This window comes from Oratosquilla oratoria, unplaced genomic scaffold (assembly GCF_046742065.1).
Source record: "Oratosquilla oratoria isolate Oo_2021 unplaced genomic scaffold, ASM4674206v1 SCAFFOLD96, whole genome shotgun sequence".
Taxonomy (NCBI): domain Eukaryota; kingdom Metazoa; phylum Arthropoda; class Malacostraca; order Stomatopoda; family Squillidae; genus Oratosquilla; species Oratosquilla oratoria.
The window spans coordinates 318,221-342,548 of record NW_027467760.1 but is presented as its reverse complement, the minus strand read 5'-3'; the positions used below and the strand labels follow the sequence as shown (position 1 = coordinate 342,548).

At 38.9% G+C, this 24,328-nt stretch overlaps 1 protein-coding gene across 3 annotated transcripts in view; it reads right to left on the bottom strand.

The window, feature by feature from the left end:
* The window catches only part of LOC143024141 (uncharacterized), a 139,025-nt gene extending 115,423 nt beyond the window's left edge, over positions 1–23,602 (bottom strand). For 2 of the 3 annotated variants that reach the window (XM_076182927.1, XM_076182926.1), the window contains exons 1-2: positions 23,146–23,276; positions 19,098–19,192 (exon numbers count right to left, since the gene is read on the bottom strand). In XM_076182927.1, coding sequence (XP_076039042.1) covers positions 19,098–19,181 — 84 coding nt within the window. In that variant the 5' untranslated portion in view covers positions 19,182–19,192; positions 23,146–23,276. Of the gene's footprint in view, positions 1–19,097; positions 19,193–23,145; positions 23,277–23,424 lie in introns of those variants that run through there. The other variant, XM_076182928.1, reaches the window with a different exon arrangement.
* Positions 23,603–24,328: the final 726 nt, after the last annotated feature.

The following is a 24,328-nucleotide window of genomic DNA, read 5'->3' as shown; positions in this document are numbered from 1 at the left end:
AATAAATAAAAACTATAATAATGTAAATAACAAATAAAATACATAAATAAATGCATAGGTATAGTTAAAATAATAAACAAACAGGTAAATAGTAAATAATAAATTGACATATACATACATACATACATATACCAAGGCTTTTTCCCCCTTCCAAGGGAGGTAGCCAAAAAGGGAAAGGCATAAAAACACTCCCACCCATTTCATCCCTAAATACACTCCACACCCCTCCCACCCTTCCTCTCATCTGAGCACCTCCTGGATGACGGGTCATCCCTGCACCCTGCCCACCACCCTGGGTCAGAAGCAGTGTCGCAAGACACAGTACATCCACAGCAAGGCCGCTTCATTTAATCGGCGACCCCCCCCTCTCCGTCCCCCTTTGCATATAAGGAGAGGACGGGGAGAAATCCCTTCGGGCTGCGTCAAAATTTACTCACACATACTACCCCACCCCCCTGCCCATTCCTCCTCATGCAGTCACAACATCATCCATATACAACCATTCTCCACTCACCACTGTCTTCCGCCCTCTCCCTTCCTTCCTCAACAGACATTCCCCTCTTCCCCAAAGCCCCCTTCACCCCATCCATCCACCTCATCCTAGGACGTCCCCTCATGTTCACTCCCTCCACATCTGCCTTCCATACCTCTTTTACTAGTCTTTCTTCACTCATTCTTTCCATGTGTCCAAACCATCCTAATATTCTTTCATCAACCCTATCTCCCAAATCCTTTTTCACCCCTGTTCTCCACCTCACCTCATTTCTCACTCTATCTAGCCTAGTAACCCCCACCATACTTCTCAGACACCTCATCTCAAACACATTCAAACTCCTTCTCTCTTCTTCTCTTATGTTCCACGTTTCTGCCCCATACAGTGCTGTTGGCACAATCACTCCTTCATACAGTCTCCTCTTCGCATCCATTCCCAAATGTCTATTTCTCATTACACTCTTTAAACCACCAAGGCATTTACTCGCTTCTCTCAATCTACATTCTACCTCCACCTTCACTCCACCTTTTCCTGCTACACTTGCACCCAAGTATCTAAAACTATCCACTTCCTCCAGTCGCTCTCCCTTAATGTTCACTTCCAGTCTACTGCCACTTTCACCCCTTGTACATCTCATCACCTTACTTTTACCCACATTTATCTTTAGCTTTCTTCTATCACATACTCTCCCAAACTCTGCCACCAGCTTCCTCAATCCCTCCTCTGACCCTGCCACAAGCGCAGTGTCGTCCGCAAACAACAGCTGGCTCACCTCCCACTTTTCTCCATTTTCTTTAACCATCTCCAATCCCTGACTCACTACCCTAGCATTCACCTCTCGCACCACCCCATCCATGTATAAGTTGAACAGCCAGGGCGACATAACGCATCCTTGACGAAGTCCCACCTTTACTTCAAACCACTCACTCTCTCCATTTCCAATCCTAACACATGCTCTACTACTCACATAAAAACTCTTGACAGCTAATAATAAATGAAAATCAGACAGACAAATGATAACAAAACAAAAACAAATAATATAAGATAAATTATAATCATTACAGCATCTTATTTAGGTATTTATCTAAATGATTCTTAAAGCTTCGAACTGAACTTCATTGCACTACCTGTGCAGGAAGTTTATTCCATTCATTAACTACACGGTTGGCAAAGTTGTTTCTACCTACTTCCAAATTGAATCTATTTCCGGATAGTTTGAGACCATTGTTTCTTGTCTGATTCTCATTCAATGTGAAAATTTGTCACTTTTGATGTTGTCAATTCCCTTTAAAATCTTAAAGACCTGTATCAAGTCACCTCTGAGTCTATGCTTTTTTAGGGAAAACAGATTCATGTGCTTTAGTCGATTTTCGTATGATTTATTTTTGATATTTGGAATCAGTTTTGTGGCTCGCCATTGTACTTTTTCCAGTCTGTCAATGTCTTTAATGAGATTCGGTGACCATACGGAAACAGCATATTCCAAATGTGGACGAACTAACGATTTATATAGCTTGTTAATGAGTGATGGACTTTTGAAATCAAAAGATCGCGCAATCAGTCCCAGAATCTTATTTGCTTTCTCATAGGCTGAAATACATTGCTTGGATGATTTGAGGTTGTTACTGATAATTACGCCGAGATCTTTTTCACTATCCACTTTTGTTAACGAATTTCCAAATAACTTGTAATCGTACTTACTGTTATTTTCACCTATGTGCATTACCTTGCATTTACTTGTGTTAAATTTCATTAGCCACTTTTCAGACCATTGCTGTAATTGATCTAAATCTTCTTGAATATCTAATTGGTTTGAGTGATCATTTGCCACTCCGCACAGTTTTGTATCATCAGCAAATTTGGAAACAGTAGATTTTAGTCCATGGTCTATATCATTTATATATACTATGAATAGAAGTGGCCCAAGAATGGAACCCTGAGGAACTCCACTTGCAACACTTTTCCATCAAGAAGTTTTTCCATTTAAAACAACTCTGTTTTCGACCATTCAACCAATTACTAGTCCAACCTAATAGGCTACCACTTATACCATGCAAAGCTAGTTTAGTAAGTAGTCTTTCGTGTGGGACGGTATCAAAAGCTTTTGCAAAGTCTAGATATATTAAATCTATATTGTTTCTTTTGTCATAATTCAAGATAACTGTGTTGTAGAATTCAAGTAAGTTAGTCACGCAAGAACGTTTCCGTCTGAAACCATGCTGGCTATCATTTATCAAACGGTTACTTTCTAAATGATGTTCGATAGCATCTCTGATGATAGTTTCCATTATTTTTCCTACGATTGAAGTCAAACTTATAGGCCTATAGTTATTTGGTTTCTTTTTGTCACCTTTTTTGAATATGGGAGTAACGTTAGCTAGCTTCCATTCTCTTGGGACATCTCCGGATATGATGGATTTCTTGAAAATAATTTCTAATGGAACAACAATCTCATTTTTCATTTCCTTTAAGATTCTTGGATGCCAACCGTCAGGCCCTGGTGTTTTATTAACTTTGAGTTTGTCTATACACCTTTTAATTTTTTCTTTGTTATATCTACTGTAGTGAGTAAGCTTACCCCAGACTTTTCACAGGTTTCAGTTTGAAATTCACTTTGAGGTGTTTCGTTTACGAATACCGAGCTAAAATAATTGTTTAAGATATTACACATTCCTTCATTTGAATATTCAAGTTGACCGTCAGCAGATAATAGTGGACCAATGTGATTCCTAACAACCTTTTTATCTCTAATGTAACTATAGAATTCATTGGGATTCTCTTTGGATTTATCAGCGATGTTCATTTCATATTGTCGTTTTCTTTTTCTTATTGTCTTTTTTAAACCTCTCTGTATTGATACATAAGTTTCATAGTCATTAGATGCACCTGAGCACTGATATTTCTTATAAGCCTGTCTCTTTTTAGCAATACTTTTTTCAGTTTCTTTGTCGAGCCACTTTGGGCGAGCCTGATTTGGGGGACGTCTGTCCTTAAAAGGAATGTGAGTTTGAATCATCTTAGTGAGCGTATTTTGAAATATTTCCCACATCTGATCTACAGGCCTTTCATTTAATTTTGCCTCCCAATCTGTAAGCTGAAGCTCCTGACGTAGTCCTATGAACTGAGCTTTCCTGAAATCGGGTATTTTAGAAGCACAAGCAACCCTTACCCCTCCCATCCCATCCCTCCCTTCCTTGCATAAGAGTATCATCCATACAAAGTCATTCTCCACTCACCCCTATCTCTTGCCTTCTACATTCCTTGCTCAAGAGACATTCCCCTTTTGCTCAGCACCCCTTTCACCCCATCCATCCATTTCATCCTCAGTCGTCCCCTCAAGTTCACTCCCTCCACCCTTGCCTTCCACACCTTTTACAAATCTTTCATCACTTATTCTTTCCATGTGTCCAAACCATAGCATAATATTTCATCAGCTCATCTGCCATCTCCTTTTCTTCTCGCACTCTCCTCCTCACCTCCTCGTTTCTCACTCTATCCAACCTAGTAACCCCTACCATACTTTTCAGATATTTTATCTCAAACTCATTTAAACTTTTCCTCTTTTAAATTCCAAGTCTCTGCTCCATACAATGCCATCAGCACAATCATCAGCACAATCACCAAACTGTTAAGGAAAGTAGAAACTGATAAGGACTGTGAAGCACTGCAAGAAGACCTGAATAGGATATGGAACTGGAGTCAGAAATGGGAAGTGGACTTTAATACTAAGAAGTGTAGCATAATGGAGTTTGGAAAAAGCAAAAGCAGAATATCAGGAAAATATACAATTGGAACCAAGGAAGTAAAGAAAGTAGGATCCGAAAAAGATTTGGGAGTAATTATCACAAACGACTTGTCCTATGATAAACAGATTAACAAAATTGTCGGGGAGAATTACAACTTGCTAAGATCAATAAAAGTGGCATTTGCATACTTGGATGAAGACATGATAAAAAAAATATTGGTTACATTTATAAGGCCTAGACTAGAGTATGTGGCGAAATTGTGGTCCCCTAGTACCAAAAAGAATATGAAGAAAATAGAATCCAAAGAGCAGCTACAAAAATGGTACCTGCACTTGCAAACCTATCATACGAGGAGAGATTGGCTAAACTGGAGTTACCGACATTGAAGCAAAGAAGAGAGAGGTGACCTATTGACCATCTACAGAATCATGAAAGGCACAGAGATACTTGATAGAGAGGACTTACTTTACTGGGACAAGAGAAACACAAGAGGACTTGGTAAGAAAATAAAAAAACATAGCTATAGAAGAGAACTGAAGAAAAACAGTTTTCCGCATAGAGTTTTGGACACTTGGAACAAACTGGATAATGAAATAGTATGCGCAAAAACCATTCATGAGTTTAAAAGCAAACTAGACACAGAAAGATACAATGGCGGGACACCACAAGCATAGCTCCCCTTCCCACAAAATACAACTAGGAAAATACAATCTCCTCTTTGCATCCATTCCCAGATGCCTATTTATCACGACAATTTTTACCCCCCCCCAGGCATTTACTTGCTTCTCTTAATCTACAATTTACCTCCAGCTCTACTCCTCCCTTTCCTGCCACATGTGACCCCAAATACCTAAAGCTATCTATCCACTTCCTCTGGGCTCTCTCCTTTTAGACTTACTTCCAACTCACTGCCACTCTCTACCCTTGTACATCTCATCATCTTACTTTTACCCACATTTACCTTCAACTTTCTCTTATTGCTTACCTTCCCAAACTCTGTCACTCACTCCCTTAATCCCTCCTTTGATCCTGTCACAAGAGCAGTGTTGTCAGCAAACAGCAACTGGCTCACTTCCCACTTTTCTCCATTTTCTTTAACCATCGCCAGTTCCCTGCCCATTACCCTCTCCTTTACCTCCTGCACCACCCCATCCATGTACACATCGAACAGCCATGGCAACATGACACACCCCTAACATAGTCCCGCCTTGACCTCAAAGCACCCACACACACTCCATTTCCCATTCTAACACAGGCTCTACTAATCTTGTAAAAACTCTTGACTGCTGCCCTTAACACTTTTCTCCCAATTCCATATGCCTGCAATATCTACCTTGCCAAGCCTTTTCCTAATTCATATAGGCTCAAAAAAACATCCTTACTTTTTCCTAAAGCTTTCTCACACATCTGCCTTACCACAAAAATCTGATCCATGCAACCCCTACCTTTCCTAAACTCACACTGTTCTTCACCAATTACTCCCTCTGTACCTCTCCTAATTCCCTCACTTAAAACTCTCCCATAAGCCTTCCCAACTACACTCAACAAACCGATCCCTCTGAAACTACTATACTCACAACTGTCCCCTTTTCCCTTATAAAGTGGAACTATATAGGCACTCTACCCTCCTTTAGACAAAATTAAACAGCCTCACTAGCCACTCCACTATTACAGTGCCTCTTTTCTTCAGACACTCTACATGACACCCATCTAACCCAAGTGACTTACCTGTTCTCATCATTTTGAGAGCTATTTGCACCTCTTTTTTCTTTCTTTTTCTTATTTCTCCTCCATTTTCCTCTCCCATTACCTGAAGAAGTGGGGGATAGTTTTACATTTGAAACTCTGAAAGCTGCTAAGGAATACATTGAAAAATGCCCAAGTTCAAGTGGTGGTGTGACATCGCAGGAGACACTGGAGAATATAGAGTTGGGCTGTGCTACCAGAGTGGCTGGGGACCTGGACCAATACAGGGTTCAGAAATGACAGAAAAGAGCTCAGAGGAGCACAATCCAAACAGATGATGATAAGTGTCAGGTGTGGAGGGGTGTAGCCCCTTTGCCGAGTACTTTGGGGACTGGCTGGACTGCAACAACTACTGCAGCATTACACTGCTCACTATACCAGGTGTTTGTCTATCCACTGCCGACACAAGTTCGTTCACATCTGATAAAGTTTCAGAGGCCTGAACCATCTGGGTCCACGCCAGGTAGGTCAACAACTGTTGGATCCTTGTACTTTGTATTCTTGTGGAACCCTGATATGAGTTTCAACTGGGTTTTCTTGCAACTTATGTTGATCTCAGGAAGGCATCTGACTTGGTGTATCATGGAATGCTCTAGGATCTTCTGCAGATCCATAGGATTCCTGCAAGGATTACTGACTTGATACTTGGCTTATACTCTGGGACAGAGAGAGCTGTAAAGTACACCTGCATGGACAGGGTTTTTGGAGGTCCTGGTTGCAGCCCTCAAGTCACTGCACACAGGGAGCCAAGACTGATTGGTCCTCAAGTCTCCTGGACCAACACCAAAGTTCAGGTGTTTGGGAGCTTACTGGACGACATGGTTCATGCACGTGGTGAGGGCAGTATGGTCTTGGAAAGCTCTATGTAACTTAGTAATGAAGTGCATAATAGTGGTTGGTCATATCAGGAAGTACTTTGAAGTAGTGGTGTTGCCCATGGTGTTAGGAATTCTCTCAACCATAAGTACATGGTGTTGTCATTATTTATGCAAGACTAAGACTCAAATCTTCAAGTCACATGTGCTCCCTGCCTTGCTGTATGACTGTGAGATATGGACACTGAATGCTGATTTAAAGAGGAGTCTCAATTTATTTGGTACTAGGTTCCTTCAGAGAATTATGGGATATTGCTGGAATGACTTTGTATGAAACCAGAAACTGTACTGCGAGACTCTGTCTAGGCCAGCTATCAGCATAATTCATTAATGTCAACTCTGGCTATATAAGCATGTGGCACATTTCCGTGATGTTGATCCTACTCACAGGATTGTCTCCACAACCCTCAATGGAGATGAAGAATTTATGGCTGAGGCAAGTTGATCAAATATGTCAAGAGTTGTCTAGAGAGGGAAGAGTGGCTGCATGAGAGTTTGTTCACAGAGACTATGGGGACTAGAGCTGGCATGTGAGTGAAGCAATGCACCCCTTAGCATATGTCACCAACTGATCATCCATCTCCTCAGTCATCCCCTCAAGTTCATTCCATCTGCCTCTGCCTTCCACACCTCTTTTGCTCATCTTTCTCCACTCATTCCTTCCATGTGTCCAAATCATCCCAATACTCATTCATCAGCCCTGTTAAATATAGAAATGGAGAACGCAATGACCCAGTAGGTAAAGGAAGTGACTCAGGTAAGAGATGACATTCCCATGAGATTAGATCTGCTACTTATCAAAGAGTCAGACATCATTAGAACCATGAACTACCTTAGCCCCAAAGAAAAAAGTGACCATATAACTACTGAATTTCAGCTGGTGAATGAAGAAATAAACCTAAGGAATAAATTATACAGGCCAGGGATTCAATATTGGCAAGGAATTACTCTAGCTTGAATTCTTTGAAAAAGCTGACTGGTATTCATGAATATCACTGGGATAATGAGGAACTAGGAAATCTTTACATTTACAACCTGAGAATGAACAAACATGGGCCAAGGATTAGGGGATGGAAGAATTAGAAACAAGACTGGTTCAACCAAAAGTGTGGAAAAAAAAGAGAGCAAAAGTAAGGGATATAGCTTGGGGAAAATGGAAGATAAGAAACAATAAAACAAAAGAAATTACAAAAAAGCTAGAAATGACTATACAAAAGTCCACAGGGAGGAGGGAAGCAATTCTGAAGGGGGTGTTGTAAATAAATACAGAGATGAACATTTTTGAATGCTTACCCTCTTTCAAGAGCCCATTTTTGGGGGCACATAAATCACTACAAACTTCTACTTTTCATGTCACTATCTTCAACTTTCATCATAATCATTTCCACTCTGTTTATACCCTCTGTAACCTTCAACGCATTTAAGTTTTTCTTGGCCAGAAACATGAATCCTCCACCCTGTTTCTCATTTCTATTTTTGATCCAATGCTTATGTAATCCATGTCCAACACTATTTGGTGGTACTGGACCCCTTAATTTTGTCTCTGCAATTCCCATTATCTGTTTTTTCTTTTGACAGGTAATAATTTAGTTCATTTAATACTGAAATCAATCCATCTATGTTACTATAAGACAAGTAGTCAAAGGCCACTTTCATTGATCTTAGGAAATTGGATGCTTCTCTGATTATTTTGTTGACACGTTTGTCTGGTGCCGTGTCAGTGCTGATAATTACTAGGTCCCTTTCCAAGTTGACTTTTTTTTAACTTCCTTTGTACTAATTTTGTACTGTCCCGATATTCTATTTTAATTTTTCCAAATTCCATTATACATTTCTTGATGTTGAAGTTCATTTCACATTTTTGACTTCATTCCCAGACTTTATCCAGGTCTTTTTGTAGTAATTTACAATCTTCCTCTGTACTTACTCTCTTTAGTAGTTTTGCATCATCTGCAAAGAAATTCATATAACATTCCACACCTTCATACATGTCATTTATATGGCAAACATTATGATGTTTGCCATGTTTGCTAATGTTATTATCAAAGCCAATACAGAACCTTGTGGGATTACACTTATCATTTCTTCCCAGGTTGAGTTCTTGTCTCTAAGTACCACTCTCATTTTTCTCCTGTTCAAGAAATCTTCTATCCATTCCGATAACTTTTCTTGTACTCCACCTATTTCAATTTTTCTTAGTAGCTTTTTGTGTGCTACTTTATCAAATGCTTTTTGTAGATCTAAGGCACAGTCTGCCCATCAGTCCCTTTCTTGTATTATTTCCATTAGCCTTAAGTAAAAGCAAATCAAGTTTGTGGCACATGATCTTCCATGTCTAAATCCAAATTGTTTTGGATTTAGTATATTATTCTCTTCCAAATGTTTAATCCATTTACTTTTGAAAAAAATTCATAAATTTTTGCTATTGTGCTTGTAAGGGAAACCGGTCTATAGTTAGTTGGATTTTCCTTGTCCCCTACTTTGTATACTGGTACAATATTTGCATTTTTCCAATCTTGTAGTAATTTTCTTTGAGAATTATATTATATTGTGTATTTTATCCATTGGTTCATCTATACATTCTTTTAATATTCAATTTGCAATTCCATCTGGCCCATGTGATTTTCATTTGGTACCTTGCATGAGGTGGAATGGTCAAGGGAATGGGGGGTGAGGTAGTATGTGCGAGCAAAATTTGACGCAGCCCGAAGGGATTTCTCCCCGTCTTCTCCTTTTATGCAACGAGGGGACGGAGAGGGGGGGTCGCCGTTTTAATGAAGCGGCCTTGCTGTGGATGTGCTGTGTCTTGCGACACTGCTTCTGACCCAGGGTAGTGGACAAGGTGCAGGGATGACCCGTCATCCAAGAGGTGCTAAGATAAGAGGAAGGGTGGAGGGGTGTGGAGTGTATTCAGGGATGGAATGGGTGGAAATGATTTTATGCCTTTTCCTTTTTGGCTACCTCCCTTGTAAGGGGGAAGAGCCTTGCTATATGTATGTATGTACCTTCTTTCCTTCTGTGTCACAATTATTTCTTTCATTCAGGGCATCTTTCTCTCTGTCTTTCCTCCCAATTTTGTGTACTTTCAATTGTGAATACAGATTTAAAATATTTGTTCATAATTTCAGCCATTTCTACATCTTCTATATATTCATTATTCCCTTGATGCAATTTCACTATTTCATGTTTACTTTTTAGTTTGTCATTCGCATACCTGTAGAATAGTTTAGGTTGGTCCTTGCATTTTTCTATTATGTCCTTTTCAGTTTCTCTTTTCTTCCCTGTGTATTCTAATGTATTTATTTCTTAATTTGATGTATATTTGCCACTTGCTTTCCTTTCTTTTTTTGTCCTTTTTCCATCTTTTCAAGGGTTTCTCTTTTTTTATTTAATAATTTTTTTTCATGCACCATTTTCTCAGCCTCAGGTCCAGTACTCTCTCTCTAAAAAAAAAAAAAAACTCACTTTTCAGTCTCCATTCTTCGCTTGTTTTTTTCTTTATTTGCTTCATTTCTAAGTGTCTTTTCTTTCTTTTTTTCCTCATCTCTTTTTTTTATGCGTACATTTTTGTAATTTTCACTATTTGCCAGCTTTGCTGCTTTTGATATTACTTCTTCAGCTATCATTTGAGACCATTAGATTAATTTCAGTGCTCTATACTCTTTTTTTCTAGAGCACTGCCCTATCTATGTACTTCTATCTCTTTATCCATTACCTGTCCCTCCTCTTGTATCTCCTTCAGAATTGCTTTTGCTACTTCTCTTCTTTTTCTCTTTGGTATCTGTGTACATATGTTTTTCTTTAACACCATAAACTACAATGCACTTTTTTTTATCCATTGTGTCTCTTACCCATGGAAATTATTATTTTCACTTTCCATTGTCTTGTTCTTATCTATATTTCTAACCTCAATGCTTTTACTGATATTTTCGATTTCCCCTGTGTCGTCAGCAGACCTCTTATTTACACTTTTTTCTGCTGTCAGGGGGAGCCCGTTTGTCTCCCTACTTATTTCCTTCCATTTCCCTCAGTACTCCCTCCCCTTCTCCCCTTTCGTTACCTTTCTATTACACCACGAGCTTTCCCCTTCCCTACTAATACAAAGAGGTGCTTCCTCGTAGTTGAAATCCACGAAAATTGCGTCTTTTCCTGGAATTCCAATCTTCGCTGTCAATCTGACGATTGTGTGTGTGTGTGTACATTTTGTTTTTCTTTGTGTGAGAAAATGAAGGTATAAGCTTTGGCTATTACAATCAGTAAAAAGAAAAAAAATTATGCTGGTATTTTTCATATAATTAATACAAGTGAGCGCCTTATCTATACATTGTCTGTCAACTGTACATATTTTTCATACTTAAAGTGTATAGACAAATTAACGAACAAATTATACAAGATAATAGATTTTTCTTTCAAAGAAGGAAAGGTACTGCAAGATTGGAAAGATGCAAACATAGTACCAATATATAAAGGGGGAAACAAAGATCCTACAAACTTCAGACCAATATCCCTTACAAGCACAGTAGCAAAATTATGCAAAAATGAATCAAACACTTGGAAGAGAATAAAATATTAAACCCTAAACAACTTGGCTTTAGAAGTGGAAGATCGTGTACCACAAACTTAATATTCTTTAAATCAAGATTGAGATAATACAAGAAAGATGGCTGGGCAGAAAATGAAGGTATAAGCTTTGGCTATTACAATCAGTAAAAAGAAAAAAAATTATGCTGGTATTTTTCATATAATTAATACAAGTGAGCGCCTTATCTATACATTGTCTGTCAACTGTACATATTTTTCATACTTAAAGTGTATAGACAAATTAACGAACAAATTATACAAGATAATAGATTTTTCTTTCAAAGAAGGAAAGGTACTGCAAGATTGGAAAGATGCAAACATAGTACCAATATATAAAGGGGGAAACAAAGATCCTACAAACTTCAGACCAATATCCCTTACAAGCACAGTAGCAAAATTATGCAAAAATGAATCAAACACTTGGAAGAGAATAAAATATTAAACCCTAAACAACTTGGCTTTAGAAGTGGAAGATCGTGTACCACAAACTTAATATTCTTTAAATCAAGATTGAGATAATACAAGAAAGATGGCTGGGCAGATTGCACCTTCTTGGATTTGCAGAAGGCTTTTGACAAAGTACTACATAAAAAGTTAATAAGAAAAATTGAAATAATGGGAGGAATATAAGGTAAGCTACTGGAATGGATGAAGGATTTCTTAAATGGGAGAAAAATGAGAATGGTACTTATAGATAAAAATTCGAACTGGGAAGATATTTTGGTTCCTTTAATGTTTGCCATATATATAAATGATATGGATGAGGGAGAAAAGTGTTACATGAACTTCTTTGCTGACAATGCCAAATTACCCAAGAGAGTAAGCACAGAAAACTGCAGATTGCTACAAGAAGACCTAGACAAAATATGGGAATGGAGTCAGGTGTGTGAAATGAACTTTAACATTAAGAAATGTAGTATAATGGAAATTTGGAAAAAGCAAAAATAGAATATCGGGTCAATATAAATTTGGTAACAAGGAAGTCAAAAGAGTTGATTCAGAAAGGGACCTGGGAGTGATTATCTCAAGTGACTTGACACCTGATAAACATGTCAATAAATTAGTTGGAGAGACTTTTAACTTATTAAGATGCGGGGATGACCCGTCATCCAGGAGGTGCCAAGATAAGAGGGAGGGTGGAGGGTGGAGGGGAGTGGAGTGTTTTAGGGATGGAGTGGGTGGGAATGGTTTTTATGCCTTTTTCTTTTTGGCTACCTCCCTTGTAAGGGGGAAAAAGCCTTTGGTATATGTATGCAAGATCAATGAAAGTAGCCTTTGACTACATGGATGAAGAAATGGTAAAGAAAATAGTGGTTGCACTAATAAGACCTAAACTAGAATAAGCTGCAACATTATGGGCACCTAGCACAAAAAAAATCATAGTGCAGCAACAAAAATGGCACCTACACTATCAAATTTGACATACAAAGACTGGAGAAAGTACATCTATCAACACGGGAACAAAGAAGAGAAAGAGGTGATTTGTTGGCCATTTACAGAATTATGAAAGAGATGGAAATTCTTGATAGAGACGACTTACTAAAATGGGACAAGAGAAACAAGAGGACACAAAAAGGAGTTAAAGAATGACAGTTACAAAAATCTTCCCACATAAAGTGATTGATGTCTGGAACAAACTAAATGGAGAAACAGCGAGTGCCAAAACTATACAAGATTTTAAGAATAAACTGGAAGCGGAAAGAGACAAAATCGGGTCACTATGAGCGTACCTTGTCCTGTAAAATACAACTAGGTAAATACAAAATAATTCAAATCATATAGTGAACCATAACAGCCATTCTGAAGAACAAAAATTGCATTAACACATATTTCTATAACCAGAATGATATAACACATCAACACAATACATTCATATACGGCTTTTCCCCCCTTACAAGGGAGGTGGCCAAACTCAAAGGCATAAATCCACTCCCACCCATTCCATCCCCACATACTTCACACCCACTCACCACCCCTCCGTTGCTAATTTCTTGGTTCCTCTTGGATGATGCGTCATCCCTGTATCTCACCCACTGCCCTGGGTCAAAAGCAATGTAGCAAGACACAGCACCTCCACAGCAAGGCCGCTTCATTTAATTAGCAACGCCCATCTCCGTCCCCTCATGCAGAAAAAGAGAAGAGGCGGGAAAATCCCTTTCGGCTGCATCAAAATATCATACGCACATACTTCCTCACCCACACCCATTCCTCACCCTCCCTTCCATGCATCACAACATTATCCATACATAATTGTATACTACAATTAGGCAAATACAACTATTCTCCACTCACCCCTATCTTCTATCTTCTCCCTTCCTTCCTCAACAGACATTCCCCTTTTTCCAATACCCCTTTTACCCCATCCATCCATCCATCACATCCTAGGTCGACCTCTTATGTTCACTCCTTCCACCCTTCTTTTACTAGTCCTTCTTCACTCATTCTTTCCATGTGTCCAAACCATCCCAACACTCATAAATCCCATCTCCCTTTCCACCCCTGTTCTCCTCCCTCCTCACCCCCTTGTTTCTCACTTTATCCAGCCTAATAACCCCTTATGATAGAGTGAGCAGAACATCTCTATGGAAAATAATGGAAGAATTAGGAATACCACACAAGTACATCAGATTAACAAGAGCATGCTATTGAAAACACAAGTAGCATAGTGAGATGTGGGAGTACAACTACATCACCTTTTCAGATAGATGACCTAAAACAAGGATGCATACTCTCACCACTGTTATTTAATCTGGCAATGGAAAAAATAATCTCATGTAGTATGAATGGGAGAGACAAAGGAATAAAATTGGAAGATATAACCATAAAACTATTAGTGTATGCTGACGACCTTGACATCATGATAGAGAATCTAGCAGAAATGGAAAACCTGGCAGCACTCTTTAATGAAGGTAGCAAGAGAATCTAATTTGCCAGAAAGGGTACAGATTGCGGGATTGGACATAAAGAGTGTTAAAGATTTTAAATACTTAGGAGCAAAGGTGACCAGTGACAGAAGAACAAAACAGGAAGTGGAAGCCAGAATCGGAGCAGGAAATCAATGTTACTAGCCTAATGGAATTGTTTAAAAAAAAAAAGGTCAATATCAAGAACAACAAAACTGAGACTGTACAACTCAATAGTGAGACCAGTCATATTGTACAGCTGCGAAACATGGGCCCTTACAAAAGCTATGGAGAAGTTTGAAGTTCTAGAAAGTAAGATTTTATGGAGAATTTTAGGACCTGTGTATCACAACCAAAGGCAAAAATGGAGAATAAGACATAATTGGGAAATTTGAGAACAAAACAACCCCATATTAAAAATGTAACAAGATTAAAAAGACTGAAATTGGCAGGACATGTCACAAGGATGCAAGAAGATAGATGCCCAAAGTGCTCAATAGTGGAGTGCATGGAAGATGACCAATTGGACGACCTAGAAAAGACTGGAGGAGATGCATTAAAGATGTGCAGATATAAAGAATAGTACCAAGAGAATGGAAGGAGGAGGTGGCAAAGGACAGAAAGACATGGCGAGACGCTTCAAAAGTGGTTGTAGATCACCAAGTGGCCCGAAGACCAGCAGAGTAGGAGTAAGAAATAACCCTCATCATACTTCTCGAGCATTTCATCTCAAACACATTTAAACTTTTCCTCTCTTATGTTCCATGTTTCTGGCCCATACAGTACTGTCGGCACAATCACTCCTTCATACAATCTCCTCTTAGCATCTATTCCCAAATGTCTATTTCTCATTACGCTGTTCAATTCACCAAGGCATTTATTTGCTTCTCTCAATCTACATTCTACCTCCACCTCCATTCCTCCCTTTCCTGCCACATTTGCACCCAAGTATCTAAAACTGTCCACTTCCTCCAGTCTCACTTCCAATTTGCTATCATCCTCTCCCATTGTACATCTCATCACCTAACTTTTACCCACATTTATCTTCAACTTCCTTCTTTTGCACACCTTCCCAAACTCCATTACTAACTCCCTCCTCTGATCCTGCTACAAGTGCTGTGTCATCAGAAACCAACAGCTGGCTTATCTCCCGTTTTTCTCCATCTTCTTTAACCATCTCCAATCCATGACCCACTACCCTTGCATTTACCTTTTGCACCACCCCATCCATGTATAAATTGAACAACCTGGGTGACATAACACATCCCTGATGAAGTCCCACCTTTGCCTCGAACCACTAACTCTCTCCATTTCTAATCCTAACACACACCCTACTGCTCTTGTAAAAATCCTTAACTGCTCTAAACAGCTTTCCCCCTATCTCATATATCTGCAATACTTCCCACAGTGCCATCCTGTCTACTCTGTCATAAGCCTTTTCCAGATCCATAAAAGCCAAAAAAAAAAAACATCCTTACCTTTTCCTATACCTTTCTCACATATGTCTTACCACAAAAATCTGATCTTCGCAACCCCTACCTGTCCTAAACTCACACTGATCTTCACCAATTACTCCCTCTGTTCCTCTCCTAATCCTCTCAATCAAGATCATCCCATAAGCCTTCCCAACTAGCCTCAACAAGCTGATCCCTCTGAAACTACTACACTCGCATTTGTCCCCTTTTCCCTTGTAAAGTGGAACTATACAGGCACTCCTCCAGCACTCTACCCTCTCTCCAGCAAACATTAAATAACCTCACCAGCCAGTCCACCATCACTCTACCTCCTTTTTTTAGACACTCTGCATGACATCCATCCAGACCAGGTGCCTTACCTGCTCTCATCATCTTAACTGCCTTCACTTCATCTTTCCTTCTTTCTCCTTCATTTCACTCACTCATTACTGTCACTTTCTTAGCACTTCACACTGCAACTACATTTCCCTCCCTCTCCTTCACATTTAGCAGCTCCCTAAAATATATTTTGCATTCTTATTTTTACTATAGTTTTTTATATTGATGTTTGAATTTGTAGTCTCACCATAAATAAATAGTTTATATCAAAATTTGAAATTACTCTGCTTATTACGTATGTGCTCACATTCATATTTCTTAATTACAACCAAATTTAACAAATTTATAGCGTTTATTCAGTGATACATGTATTTATAGGTAGGTATGGGCCTAATATTACAATATTTGCATTCCTACATGGCATGGGTGCAGACACTTATTATACAAGGGGGAGAGGGGCTTCAGCCCATCCCCTAAAACTGAGAAAAGTATTAATACTGTATGTATGCAGTTCCCACTGCAGCTATCTTTCCTTCCCAATCCTCCTTCACATTTAGCAACTCCCTAAAACATTCTGCCCATCTTCCCCTTACTGCCATCTCTTCCATTATCATCTCTCCATCTGTGCCTTTTACCTTTTCTTCCCTACTTGATTCGCCTCCTCTTCCTCTCTTAATTTCTTTCTAAAACATCTTTTTATTACTTTCAAAATTTTCTGTCATACTCCTACCCCATTTTACATCTGCTCTCCTCTTTGCCTCCTTTACCTTTTGCTTTACTTCTCTTTTCTTTTCTTTGTACGTCTCATATGACTCCTCCGTCCTCTTTTGTAACCAATCTGTGAATGCTCGCTTCTTCTCTTCTACAACCTTCTTTGTTTCCTCATCCCACCATTCACTACCCTTTCAGTGGGAAATGCGAAGAAAATGAGTGATGAGAGAGGAGAATGGAGGAGAAATAGGGAAGGATGAGGTGAAGGCAGTTGTAAAGATGATGAAAGCAGGTAAGGCACCTGGTCTGGATGAATGCCATGCAGAATATCTGAAAAAGGGAGGTTCAGTGATGGTGGACTGATTGGTGAGGTTATTTAATGTTTGCTGGAGAGAGGGTAGAGTACCGGAGGACTGGAGAAGTGCCTGTATAGTTCCTCTTTACAGGGGAAAAGGGGACAAGTGTGAATGTAGTAGTTTCAGAGGGATTAGCCTGTTAAGTGTAGTAGGGAAGGCTTATGGGAGGATCTTAATTGAGAGGATTAGGAGAGGAACAGAAGGAGTAATTGGTGAGGAACAGTGTGGATTTAGGACAGGTAGAGGTTGTGTAGATCAGATCTTTGTGGTAAGACAGATATGTGAGAAAGCTATAGGAAAGGGGAAGGATGTTTTTTGGGCTTTTATGGATCTGGAAAAGGCTTATGATAGGGTAGACAGAAAGGCACTGTGGGAGGTTATGCACATTTATGGGATAGGAGGAAAGCTTTTGGGAGCTGTCAAGAGTTTTTATGAGGGTAGTAGAGCTTGTGTCAGGATTAGAAATGGAGAGAGTGAGTGGTTTGAAGTAAAGGTGGGACTTCGTCAAGGATGCGTTATGTCGCCCTGGCTGTTCAACTTATACATGGATGGGGTGGTGCGAGAGGTGAATGCTAGGGTAGTGGGTCAGGGATTGGAGATGGTTAAAGAAAATGGAGAAAAGTGGGAGGTGAGCCAGCTGTTGTTTGCGGACGACATTGCGCTTGTGGCAGGGTCAGAGGAGGGATTGAGGAAGCTGGTGGCAGAGTTTGGGAGAGTATGTGATAGAAGAAAGCTAAAGATAAATGTGGGTAAAAGTAAGGTGATGAGATGTACAAGGGGTGAAAGTGGCAGTAGACTGAAAGTGAACATTAAGGGAGAGCGACTGGAGGAAGTGGATAGTTTTAGATACTTGGGTGCAAGTGTGGCAGGAAAAGGTGGAGTGAAGGTGGAGGTAGAATGTAGATTGAGAGAAGCGAGTAAATGCCTTGGTGGATTAAAGAGTGTAATGAGGAATAGACATTTGGGAATGGATACTAAGAGGAGACTGTATGAAGGAGTGATTGTGCCAACAGCATTGTATGGGGCAGAAACATGGAACATAAGAGAAGAAGAGAGGAGTTTGAATGTGTTTGAGATGAGGTGTCTGAGAAGTATGGTGGGGGTTACTAGGCTAGATAGAGTGAGAAATGAGGAGGTGAGGAGGAGAACAGGGGTGAAAAAGGATTTGGGAGATAGGGTTGATGAAAGAATATTAGGATGGTTTGGACACATGGAAAGAATGAGTGAAGAAAGACTAAAAGAGGTATGGAAGGCAGATGTGGAGGGAGTGAACATGAGGGGATGTCCTAGGATGAGGTGGATGGATGGGGTGAAGGGGGCTTTGGGGAAGAGGGGAATGTCTGTTGAGGAAGGAAGGGAGAGGACGGAAGACAGAGGTGAGTGGAGAATGGTTGTATATGGATGATGTTGTGACTGCATGAGGAGGAATGGGCGGGGGGGTGGGGTAGTATGAGTAAATTTTGACGCAGCCCGAAGGGATTTCTCCCCGTCCTCTCCTTATATGCAAGGGGGGACGGAGAGGGGGGTCGCCGATTAAATGAAGTGGCCTTGCTGTGGATGTGCTGTGTCTTGCGACACTGCTTCTGACCCAGGGCGGTGGGCAGGGTGCAGGGATGACCCGTCATCCAGGAGGTGCTCAGATGAGAGGGAGGGTGGGAGGGGTGTGGAGTGTATTTAGGGATGAAATGGGTGGGAGCGTTTTTATGCCTTTCCCTTTTTGGCTACCTCCCTTGGAAGGGGGAAAAAGCCTTGGTATATGTATGTATGTATGTATGCAGTTACTCACACACCCCAAAAATTGTGTGTTCACATCCTTGCTAAATGATCAGTTGGTCAAATAAATTTAAACATTTTGCAAGAAAATGCATATATACATGTAAAATATAGCTATACCTGTCCAGTTTTTTTTCCATGCTGTTGATCTCTTTCTTCTTGTCTGTGAAGAGAAAGAATATAATCTGGGCTGTCAAAGTCCATTGAGGCCTTTTCTGCAAAATAATTAAAATACTGTACAAATATTTCTATGCATATGTATTAGATATACTACACTGCTGCATAATATGTACATACTAAAAAACTGCATTATGCTAAGCCAACAAGACACTTAAAAATATGAAAACATATCACAGACTGACACAAATGGTAGACCTATTTGAAAAAGTAGGTACCGTAAGTTGGCAAGGAGTGAACATCAATAAGATATGGATAAAAAGAGAAATGAGTATTGAGGAATTAGAAAAAGAGAAGACACTAAGAGATGAAGCTAAGGAAAAATAATGCCAAGAGAATGGAGACCAAAAACAAGGAATTCTATTGGAGAGTAATCAACGTGAGACTGAGAAAATGGTAGATCAGAATGGGCGAACCAAAGACAGAAAAAAGATGGAAACAAAAAATTTGAAAGTGGCCGATACTAACATTGACGGATTAATTTCAGGACTCAATGAACTTAATGATTACCTGTTAGAAGAAAAACCAGACATAATGGGAACTGTGGAGACGAAATTAAGGGGTTCAATGCCACCCATCAATGTTGGACAAGGGCTATACAATTGCTGGATTAAAAACAGACGGGAAATAGTGAGGAGGAATCATGTTCTTGGCCAAGAAAAACTTGAATGTGACAAGAATTACGGAGGGCAAAGGTAATGTAGAACTGATGATAAAAGCGAAGACAAGGACATGAAAAGTAGAAAGTTTGTGGTGACTTATGTGCCCCCAAAAATGAATGCTTGGAAAGAGAATTAGCATATGAAAATGCTAGAAGATACAAGGCATTCATTAAATGAGAAATGGGCAGAGGTAACCTGGTAATTACAGGGGCTTTAACTATAGAGAAATTTGTTGGGAGGACATGACAGTGAAAAGCAGGGAAGACTTGTGGGGTAATTATGGGGGACTTTAACTGCAGAGAAATTGGTTGGGAGGACATGAAAATGAAAGGGTAATATATTACTGGACATGACCAAGGAATATATGACACAGTGGGTCAGTGAAAACACCAGATACAGAAATAATGAGGAGCCATCAAGACTAGATTTAATATTTACAACAGAACCTGAAATTGTGGATAAAATTCAATATAAGACACCAATTGGAAAGAGTGACCATATACTTACTGAGACTGAACTAAAGGAAGAAATATACATGGAGAGAAATGAAAAGCATAGTTAAGGAAGATTGATGTACAACAAAATGGACTTTGGAAAACTAAAGAAATTCCTTCAGAATGCAAATTGGGAAAAATTTTACATGGAAGAGATAAAAGTGGAAGAGAAATGGGATATCTTGATGGATAATTATGAAGGAGTGAATAGGCACGTACCAAGACAGAAGCGAGAGTGTACATTAAATCCTGGTTCAACAGAAGATGCAGTGAGGCAAAAGAAGAGACAAAGCTTGGAAAAGATTGAGAGAGAAAAAAAGTAAAATGGCAAATATATATGAAATATAGAAATGAGTATGTAAAAGTGCAAAGAGAGGAAAAAAGGAACTATGAAAAAGACATAGATAAATGCAGAGCAGCCCAAACTATTATATACATATGTGAATGGTAAACTTAAAAATAAACAGGAAATGTGAAAGTATGCCAAGGAAATATAGAATACACAGAAGATCTAGAAATGGCCAATGAACCTCGATATTGAAAGAGAACAGTTAGATTACAAGTAACGTGAATATGATAGCTCACAGTTACATCAGATATTCCTTTGTAAAATTTCAATGTACCCAAAATTTAATGTAATACATATTTACTGTGATGGGTCTGTTGTTGGTGAAAAAGCTGAATGTGGTATTGTGATTAGGGAATTCTTTGAATAATGTACAAGTAATGAAGAGCGATACTCCAAAAGAATAGAAGGTACAAACTCCAGCACCACTGCAGAAAATTGCTATATAAATTGGAAACAATAGGAGGCATACATGGAAAACTATTGAATTGGATGAAGGATTTCCTACATGGAAGAAAAATGATAGTAGTGCTCGGAGACAAATATTCAAAATGGGAAGAAATGAGTTGTGGCGTCCCACAGGGGTCAGTAATAGCTCCGATAATGTTTGCTATATATGTGAATGACATGGACAAAAGTATTGAATGTTATATGAACTTTTTGCAGATGACGCAAAGTTATTAAAGAGAATAAACTCCGAAATAGACTGACTCATTACAGAGTGAGCTGAAAGTCTCAGAGTGGAGCAAGAGATAGGAAGTAGAATTCAACATCAAGAAATGCATTATAATCGAATTTGGGAAAAACAAGAATAGGGTGATATCAGGACAGTATAAAATGAATGAAAAAGAAGTAAAGAAAGAAAATTCTGAAAGGGACCTAGGAGTAATCATCACCAAAGACATGTCATCAGATAAATAAAATAGTTGGAGAAACAAAATTTGTTGAGATCAATAAAGGTGGCCTTTAAATACCTGGATAACCAAATTATCAAAAAAATATTACAAACACTGATAAGGCCAAAACTGGAATACCCAGCACTGATATGGTCACCCAGTACAAAAAAGAATATAAGAAAATTAGAAAGAATACAAAGAGCAATGACAAAGATGGACCCAACACTTTCAAACCTGACATATGAACAAAGACTGGCCGAACTGGAATTGCCGACCCTAGAACAAAAGAGAATGAGGGGACCTACTAACCATCTACAGAATTATGAAAGGAAAAGAATGCCTTGATAGGGAGGACTTATTAAAGTGGGACAGAGGAAAAACAAGAGGACATGCAATGAAACTCAAAAAGGCAAACTACAGAAGAGACCTGGAAAAGAACAGCTTTCCACACAGTGATAGATATATGAAACAAATTGGATGAAAAAATAATGTGTGCAAACACATTACAAGAAGTTAAGAACAAACTTGATCTTGCGAGATACAAAAAAGGGTCAACATGAGCATAGCTCCCTTTCCTGTAAAATACAATTAGGTACAACTAGGTAAATACACGCAATACATGAAAGTTTAAAACTAACGTCCAACATAGGAAAATCATTATATCTAATTGTAGATAGTCAGAGTGTATTACTTGTACTTAATTCAAAATTCCGTAGTGATGACAGCCTTGTTTTTAAGTGTAATAAAATGTTAATCAAGGACATGAAAGCCATTAAAATCAATCTAACTTTTGTATGGATACCATCGCACTTTGGAATATATATGAATGATGTTGCTGACGATTTGGCCAAACAAGGAACAGTCACAGAGAAAGGCATCATTGATATCAAAAGTGTCCCAAGTAAGGAAGAAATAAAACTGAAAACGAGAAAACAAGGAGATACTTGGGACCAGTCTCCCTATTACTGACCAAACACAACCAAGGCCAGTTTTTGCTCAAATGCACAATTGAATTTCATTTATGAAAAAAAAAAAAAAAAAATAGCATATAGTTGAGCAAAAACCGTCCTTGGTCGGGTTTGGTCGGTTGTGGTCAGTAATTAGTGAGACATCTTGGGACCTAAAAAGAAAAAAAAAATGCAAAAGGAAGTAAAATTTGGTTACACTAATTTCACTTATGGACGGCACAACTGCACGTATGAGAAAACACTGTAATGAGATTAAGGTCAGGGTATAAATATCGCTGTGAATATTTAAAAACACTGGTGGGATTGCATGTAAACTGTCACGAAAATAAATGCCTCCACTCATTACAACACCACATAATGGAATGCACAGAACTATGTGAACTTGGAAATGATGATATGAAAGAATGTTCCTTACAAGTAACAAGTATCTTGTATGATGACAAAAGAAAAGATTAAAACTCTCAAACAAAATGAAGTTATGAGACATGATTATTTATCATAAACAAATATATTGTTTTTAAAGCTGCAACATTTCATTTTAGTTGAGTGGGTGCACTAGCAAGCTGTGCACCCCTTTCGCTGTAATTACGAATTATGTTAATAAACACTAATAATAGTAACTTACTTGATCAAGCCCTGCTGTCTTGTTTACTACCTGTCGGTTCAATGTACGGTTACACCATGACAGGGCGTTTCGCTGCATCGCATGTTTATGATGTTATCAACCAATTTTTCGCTGCATAGTTTCCCTACACTAATAAGAAGAAACTTTATTTTGATTATAAAAATATGTGACCAATATGTAGGTGGAAATAAAACATGACATTACAATCAATGCACACGATGCATTAGTAACTTGTTGTATAAAGCATGCGTCCATAAATTCAAATTCAAATAGCAATACCTGGAGCACTTTGTGATTGCGGCCGTCCACACTGCACTTTTACACTCAGCATCAGACCATGGCCATTTGCATTTTCAAAATTCATGTTGCACATGTTCCTTCCTAACAGTTTTGTATTATTTTAATTATTGATTATTTTAATTATTAATATTTATATGAACATGAGCTGCTTTATTAAACATATTTTTTCTTTTGCTTAGGGCCTACAGAAAAGCGCTGTTGGATGGCCTTGTGGCACGTGCAGTTGTGCATATTACAAAATCATGTATTTTGTTCGGTTTCAATAAACATAATTGTAATTTGATAAGCCGCACCTATGTTATAAGCTTACTCTTTGCGCTAAATGTGAGCCCTGACAACATAAGTGGAATCCTGCAACCTGATTGCTTCGAGCTTTAAACGGAATATTTTGAATTTTGAAGTTTTTATTAATAAACCAAAACACTTGCAGTTTAACCGATTGTGTTTCCAGGGTCTGACGACGCGACCCGAGACTGGGTACTACGAGGTTGATGCCCCAGGGCCATAGCCAGGAATTTTTGGGAGCTAATCATGCTTTTTTTTTTTTTAGGGGGGGGAGCTGCCGTTGTACTGTACATACACAACTCGTGGTGCAGTTGGTAGAGTTCCCGGCTACCACTACGGAGGTCCGGGTTCGAATCCCGCCCAGGGCTGATATAATTTTAGTATCGATGCGCTGTGGGTTGTTACTCCAACTCTCGTGGTCGGAGAGTTGTGTGTGTGTGTGTATTTACCTAGTTGTATTTTACGGCAAGGGGAGCTATGCTCGTGGTGTCCAGTCTTCATATCTCATTTTATCTAAACTATTTTTAAATTCATCTATTGTTTTTGCACACACTACTTTCTCATCTAACTTGTTCTGTGAGGAAAGCTATTCTTTTTC